General features: G+C 37.1%; 1 protein-coding gene across 1 annotated transcript in view; it reads right to left on the minus strand.

Annotated features, from left to right (window-relative positions):
* The window catches only part of ZCCHC6 (zinc finger, CCHC domain containing 6), a gene marked incomplete at its 5' end in the record, with an annotated part of 29,570 nt that extends 22,011 nt beyond the window's left edge, over positions 1-7,559 (minus strand). Inside the window, 5 exons of the mRNA XM_010292056.1 lie at positions 507-595; positions 1,098-1,275; positions 2,282-2,398; positions 2,965-3,137; positions 7,056-7,559. Of these exons, the coding sequence (XP_010290358.1) occupies positions 507-595; positions 1,098-1,275; positions 2,282-2,398; positions 2,965-3,137; positions 7,056-7,559 (1,061 nt within the window). The remainder of the gene's footprint in view (positions 1-506; positions 596-1,097; positions 1,276-2,281; positions 2,399-2,964; positions 3,138-7,055) is intronic.
* Positions 7,560-8,066: the final 507 nt, after the last annotated feature.

The raw sequence follows: 8,066 nt of genomic DNA on the forward strand, positions 1-8,066 counted from the left end.
ATAAATATGGAATCAAAAGCTTGTCACGGTCCTTAATTTCTTTTCAATGTTCAAGCACAAAGATGTATAGAAACAACTAGCATGACAAATCAAGACTTTAAATTACTTCACATATAAATGACATAAGATGGTCTCATGCCTCAAAATTAACCTAACAATCAAAAACTCTGATGTATATATCAATACAGTAACAAGATCATGGAAGTGCCATTTAATGCCACTGTAAGAGAATATAAATAATGACCTGTCTCATAGAACTACCAGGAGTACAGATGTTTTAAGTGTTTCCAGTTTTTCAGAAGGTTCATTAGAACACAAAGCTGTATTATAGTGCCTGATCATTACTAGTGTATGAAGTAAGGAATGTTATTAAGACTATTTGAATGTGATAGCTCTTCATAAGAAGTGCTACTACCATACTGTAAGTTATATTTAAACTATAATCTACATAAAGGTACAAATATGCAAAACCACTTAGACATATGTAATAAAATGGTCTTACTTACATTGGCAGGAAACTGGATATCTATGTTTATGTCTGAAGTTTTGAAACCAAATCTGCTAGAAGAGGAGCCATACAATCTTAATGAGCACTCTGTAACAAAAAGAATTATACTGCATTTACTCTATACGTAATTCTAAGTCTGTAGCTACTTTACAGCATTGTCAGTAGATCTTAAACCTACATCTAGTTTTGATAACCACAGGAACTGAAGAAGGGTCTTCCAACAGCACAGAACTGTTAGTAAATCCTGCCTTCCATGCTGTTGTTAGTAAAGGCTTGTCATGAAGATCACATTCCCCCACGTCTTGTTCACCTTCACTTTCTACTACATGTTTGGGTCATAAGCACCATTGTAATTTAATTCTGATACAAGGTTATATTGCCACATCGTGTCATTCAACAGACTCGTAACTAAATAATAGCGTTTCATAATTTAGCTAGCCAGGGTTTTTAAGTTTTCACTTTATGAATTGTTGTTTCGTTTTCATTTTTTGTGTGGGGTTTTTTTTTGTCTGTTTTTGGTGGTTTGTTTTTTGTTTTTTTTTTTTTTAAGTTGGCCTATCTCGCATTTAAAACAAATTGCAAATAATACCTGGCAATTTTTGACGCAGTAAGTTTTCCATCACTGTTTTAATGTTGAGCCTTTCTTCTAGATCTTCATCATTTAAGCCAAACTCCTGCACTAAGTTTTCAATAGCAACACCAATAGCTCGTATCTGGGAAGGTGCTGGAGGAGGCAGAGCAGTCAGCAGTTGTTCTTCTTGCTTTTCCTTTAAAGATAAGAAGACTGATGTTTTAATGATTGTCTTGAGTTGCTTCATGTGCTACAATGAATGCATGCCACTGATCCCAAGTAATACCACCTCAGGTTTTCCAGATAATGGAGGTAATTGAAAGCAAGCTGATCAAGTGAGAAACCGTGACAGGTGTAAAAAATTAGATATTCAAGGAGGGTTCATTAATGTGCAGACGTATATATATACACACACATGTATTTGGAACATTTAATAATAAGTCACCTATGAAGTGGGAAAAGGTAGGAGTTGAAGAGGAAGAAATACAGAACATGCAGAAGACAAACATTTTTGTCCACTTCAAGCTGAGAAAGTAGAAAGAACAGAAGATATTTAATTAAAAAATTAGAACATAAAATTGAGGTTATGCTCAAGTTATTTTGATGTTTATGTTCAAAACAAACCTATTTCCTTTACATATAAAAGTCTGTAATACTCCACGAGGTCTTAATTTTTCCAGTATTTCTGAACTGAAATCTTCACCCTGACATAGAGGTTATAATTTCTAATTCTGCCATACCAACTATATTTGCTTATTGCTACTCCTCATTGCACTGGACTTCATCAAAACTCCTTATGGTTGAAATATGACAATGAAATATACACTAGGAAGAATACACATAACTAATATACAAGAAGGATTACAGAACAGCAAAGCAGAAGAATCAGTTGGTACAGCTTTTTTATTGTACTTCAATCACCGGTAACAAAATATTACTGAGTTACACTTTAAATAAGGATTCTTTCAGTGATAATAGGCATGAAAGAGTACAAATTAAATTCCAAAGCTGAGGGCAGAAGCAAAGTCCAGGTCCCACGCCTACTCTTTTTACCAGTATTGCTAATTAATAGTTTTTCAGAAGATTCAAACACAGTAAAAAAATGTGGACTGATATTAGAAGCAGTGCAGTATCACTGTCACCAGTAGGGTGAGGACAGTTTCATAAACCTGCATTTTATACTTTTTTTGTCCTTAACTCACCTTTAGGCTTTTCTTGTGTCTTTTCTCTTTAATATGCTTATGGGCAAAAGCCACCGACTCAATCAAAACATCACACAGTTTGCAGGTATATTTTGCTGACAGGTAGCTTCGAGGTTGCTAAAATAAAGACAGTAAAAAACCCTAAAATATAGAAAGATATTACCTTCATTTCATTCAATATCCGTGCTAAGTTGAATGACTATCTCTGAAATCCAGAAAATCACTTCAGCTTTTCTAATGCCATCTTTACAGTCAAAAAGTTTGCAAATCAAATATAACGCTAGAATTAATTGTGGTACTGGGTTAATCAAGCCCAACACCTTGTCTTTTACAGTGGAAAATACCCAATACCCATGGAAGAATATATCAACTGAACAAACATACAATAAAACTTTTCTGGTCCACTGCTCCAGCATCTAGTGATCTGATGTTAATTCATGAACTAAAGCAGCAGCCATTTTTTGTGCTTAAATTGCTGCCAAACCAACATTTATTACAGTAAAACAAGCAGAGTAACCTGCCTTCTCTTGACAAACCATTAACAGCACCCATTTTGTACGTTACATCAATTCAATAACTAGACTTTCTAGCTACAGTCAGAGAAACTGCTCAAAGTGTACCCTCTACATAGTATTTACAGAGAAAAAAAATAGGAGAGGACTATACAAGTAAGACAGTGGCACCTTCTTCAGTCTATAAATGCCATCTCGTCTCAATCGTTCTTCAGCTTGCTGCAGCCCTAGAAGTTCTTTTGCCGACAGCGTAGATTCATCTATGACTGGACCATCCACTTCATCTTGATCGTACTCGTCTTTTCTAGTTCTTCTCGATCTTCTTGGTTTTCTAAGCTTCATTTCTTATAAAGAGTTAAGAGAGCAAAGATGGCAAATAACTTCAGAGTACCAAACAGCATTTTTTTTATAATTACCATTCTACTTATGTGCGAATCAAAGAAGATACAAATCATCTACCCTCCATGGTTTCATCTGTGCTATGCAAGTCTGATAACAGCAAGAGTGTGTATTTCTGTCATAACCTATAGTACCTTTTTTCCTGAACTATTAAAAAAACACTAATTTGTCCCATTGAAGTCATTGACCTTATTTAGACAGCTTTGTTAAAACTGGCAAAAAAAACACCCTAACATGAAAAGGTAGAACATATCGAAAGATTTCAGGATGCCTGGTCATGCTTGGGCAGATGAACAAGCTAGAAAGTGAACTGACCAATAAACCACTACGAATATCACAGAATTAGTGAGTGTAGGCCAATCGGAATGATTTGTAAGAGCTAACAGCACTATGATACAGCACTGCCATGGCTTAGCTGACTACAACAATTTATTATCACCAGTACTAACCGCCTGTTAATGTTACTTGCCTTTCAATTAAACCAGCATACGGATCAGTATTGCCTTCACATTATTAAATAGTCAAGTGGAAAAAAAAAACCAACCCCTTTTGGTGACCTAAGTCAATAAATAATGAACTTGCTAAGTATTTGCACACATTGCTTAATAAAGCTATAGAACTGGCAGAATAAACATGCTTAGAAAGCTTGTTATGTTTACAGCAAGAGTTCTGGAACAAATTAATGTAAATACCACTTCTACTTTTAAGCAAACTCTGTCATCATTTTGAAGCAGGAATTGCTACTGGTCCAAAGAACACCTGTAAAAATCATCTCAGGAATGAATATACGCAGGTCAGATTTTCACACATGATTTTAGATCATATCTTACCTTTCACTTGTACAGCTATACAGGATGTCCAGATACATGGAATTTCTAAAGTTCCCTGCTCCTAAGAATGTTTGTCCAACTTCCTTAGACTCCAAAGCCCTTATCCTAGCATGAGGTTTTAATGTTTGATAATTAAAAAAAAAAAAAAGATAAAACACAACTGCTCTACCAAATACCTTTACAAAGTTTCTTTCCTGTGACTACAATTTTTGTCTCTAATAACTGGCAAAAGGGAAAGAATCTGCTTGTGTATTTTCAACCAGTTATTTGATTCAGTTCACTAAGCAGCATGCATGTGCTAGTGTTGTAAAACAGGACCAGGACAAGAGTGGCAATATAGTTTCTTTCAGCAGCAGCACAAGCTTATGCTGGAATAAGCAGACCTAAGGCTGTTTATTGAATAGGCTGCAGGGACAGTACTCCAAAGGAAGCTCCAAGGAGCAGAAACAGAAGTTTGAGCCTCTGAACTTTACACAACCCTTCCATTTGCCATGCTGACTCTCCTGCTCAAAGTCCTAAGATCTGCCACCATTGTTTGACTACATTTTTACTGATCAGTGTAGACAGAACTTGGAGAAAAATGTGTATTAATTGAATGTCTTTGCAGGAAAGCGTATGACAACTACCTACTTACCAATTATTTCTGTAACCACTAAGTAACTTAAAAAAAATTACAAGTACATAAATACTGCTAATATTTGGTAGTTACAGTATTGACAATCTAATTATAGGTTAATGGCTGAATAAAGTACTAAAGACAAGCTAAAGTCAAAGCTTCTGCAGAAAAATCAGTGCCTCAGAGATTTAGTAAACTTCCTTATGAGCTGCTGTAAAAAGGCACAAATGTAAAGAAAAGGGACAACTGCATAAGGGATCAAGTAAAATGAAATGCTACATTTTTAGTAACTGTTTCCTACTTCACATAGCATTAGAGCTTTCGAAGGGGTCTCGACAGATGAGCTATGCCATGCCTGTGCTTCACAGCAGGATGAAATTAATTTTGTCAATCCTGGGCAATGCTCACCTAACCTGTTCTTGAACGTCTTCTGGTACATACTCCATGAGCTGCCCATACAACTTCTCCAGTACTTCACTAGCTTTACCATTAGAAACTTTCCCTTTATTCCTCACCCAAACCTTTCTTGCTCAATTTTAGGCCTATTGCTTTGTGTACCATCTATTGGAAAGTCACAAGCCAGATGACTACATCACCTTTTAGTATCTTCCTAGATACAGCTGAAGACTGTTATCATGCTTCCCTACTCTTTCCTTTTCCAGAAAGATTGGGGATTGTTTACAGTTACTGTAGTTTCTGTTTTATATGTGCCCTAGCATTCTTCTTGGTCTGTTTGGACTATTTCTGTTTTATTTATTCAAGTGGGGTGCCAAAGCTGGACAGAGTACTGCAACTGAGTTTAACAAAGACTTACAGAATAACGAGTCCTTCAGGCTGAGAGTCTGTTTTCATGCCTCACAACACCATGACACTGACTACTCATTATCATCTTCTGATTCACTAGGATTTCAGCTTCTTCTCCAAAAAACCTGCTACTTTATAAATAACTTTTCCCCTTTTATTTGTATAGTTGACATTCCTACTAGACAATGGCATTTGCAAATATATCTTTTGTATTTCATCCTATATGTAAGTCATTTTTTTCAGTCATTTTAATGTTATGTTAATGCAAAGTTATTTTAATTGGCCTTCCTGCTTTTCTGCATTCAGTTTGTGCAAGCTCCAAAGCATATTCAAATTTAAAAGCACACAATTAATAACTGTGCTGTCTTCATTCATCATCAGACTAGTGTAATAAACATTTGTATTGGGTTTGCATGGCAAGGTTTTGGTAGTGGAGGCACTGCAAGGGCAGGTTCTATGAGAAGTTGCTAGAAGCTTCCCCCATGTCCAACAGAGCCAGTGCCAGCTGGCTCCAAGACAGACCCCCGTTGCTGGCCAAGGCCAAGCCCATCAGTGATGGTGGTAGCACCTCTGGGATAACAGATTTAAGAAGGGGGGAAAAAAGGGAATGTGGCAATTGCAGCTGGAGAGAGGAGTGAGAATATGTGAGAAACACAGTTCTGCAGACACCAAAGGTCAGTGAAGGAGGGAGAGGTGCTCTAGTTGCAGGAGCAGAATCTGTTTTGCCCATGACAGTAATGGCTGAATGATCTCTCCCTGTCTTTATACTTTTCTCTCCTCTATCCAGCTGACAAGGGAAGTGACAGAACAGCTTTGCTGGGCACCTGCGGTCCAGCGAGGGTCAAACCACCACAACACTGAACAGAACAGAATCCTTGTAGATGCTTGCTCAGTGCTTCCTATCATTTTGACAAAAATCTTTGAAAAGTATCTTCTGGATATAGTTATCTAATTATCTCTGCGAATGTCTTTTATTAATTTCATCTATAGAATTTTCCTCTAGTTTACTTACAGGACTGGCACATGAGAGTGTCTGAAGTACTAGAGTATCTACCAACTGCTTCTCCCACGTCCACAGGGGGCTGATCAGTACTTTAAAGAAACACATTAGAAGGACTTGGCATACGTTTTTCTTGAAAAATGCATGTTTACTGCTACTCATCTCTTCATTACCTATCAAATACTTATAGTAGGTTACACTATTTGTTCCAGAACAGATTCCCAATATTAAAGTTGTGTACCATTTCTTTAGATTCCACTTTTAAGAGATGCTTGCCCTTTCCTTTATGACAATAGTTTACTTCTCCTCAATAAGTTCTCAGGTACTATTGCTGGTGGTCTCAGAAATCTACTTCAGTGAGTTCCTGAAGTTTCACAAATGAAAGTTCATTAGACCCAGTAAATTCGAGAACAAACTTGTGGAAGCATTCTAGTCTGCTCTCTCCTCAGCTGAGGTTGAGCTTAAGTGTGCAACTTACTTCTAGTTTCTAATACATGACAGAACAAAAATGATTTTTTTGCTTTAACAGTGAATCTTGAAATTTTACTTTTCAGTAAGATGCGCAGAAAGATACCGTACTGGATAGCTGTGTAAAAACAAACATGTTGATTACCGAAGATTCCTTTCTGCATGTCTGGCATGTCTTCGCTCATGAAGTCTTCCTGAAGTTGCTGTCTTACATTTCTGTGTCCAGCACCTTCAACCTCATGAAGGGAGTCCTTTTGTGTCCTGCTATGCATGGGCATCCAGGCAACAGATCTGTGCTCCCTCCAGCTGTCAGAAGTATCACAGTGGTCATCAGACACCCACTTCTTCATTTGGTCTCTTTGGGTATCACTTAACTTTGACACTTGACTGTAAGTTGTGTTTTTAAGTGAATTTGCGCTACTCAAAATACTACGTGGCCCTCGCTTGGGACTGCTTCCATAACGACCTGGTATTCCCTTTTTCTTTTGCAGGTTGATATCTATTTTATTGCTATGGCTATTTCCGCATTCATCCATGACTGTGTAGTCTTTCTGTAAGGGATTTCCTTTTAATTCTTCTTGATGTAAAATTTCCTGTCCCTTATTCTGTTTGGCAAAGCAAGGTTTTGCAGCATCTGCAATGGCTATTGCTGTTCAATTTAGGGATTCCCACCTAGAAATTAGAAAGTTAAAAGTTGTAGTTTAAAATTGATCAAGTGATAAACACTGGTTATTACTTGTTATAGAAATCTCAACAATCAGAGCCCCGGCTCTGTAATACCATCAAGGCAAGCAAGTCTTGGTGGAAAGCAAAATTTGCTCCAAGTAAACAAATGACAGTTCAAAATTCAGGTTTCTTCTCTTAAAATGCCTAACACCTATGGGCGGTTCACAAAACCCAGAGACAGCCTATGGCTTTTTTAGACATTAAGGTCTAGATGCCTGTAGGAGAAAGTGACTTTTAAGAGTTCACATCAAATTCTCAGCTCAGTACAGGAAAGCTTTGAAAGAATGACTGAAGTAACTTTGTAGCATGTAGAATATGTAGGAGGCAACAATGATGATAGCCCCAAAGCCATTCTACATCATCTGAATATTCCCCTTTCCCCATAGTAGCCACTCTTCACCTTGTTAAGAATGAAAATTGTGATCGGAAG

The sequence above is a fragment of the Phaethon lepturus genome, unplaced genomic scaffold (genome assembly GCF_000687285.1).
Source record: "Phaethon lepturus isolate BGI_N335 unplaced genomic scaffold, ASM68728v1 scaffold13530, whole genome shotgun sequence".
Lineage (NCBI taxonomy): Eukaryota > Metazoa > Chordata > Aves > Phaethontiformes > Phaethontidae > Phaethon > Phaethon lepturus.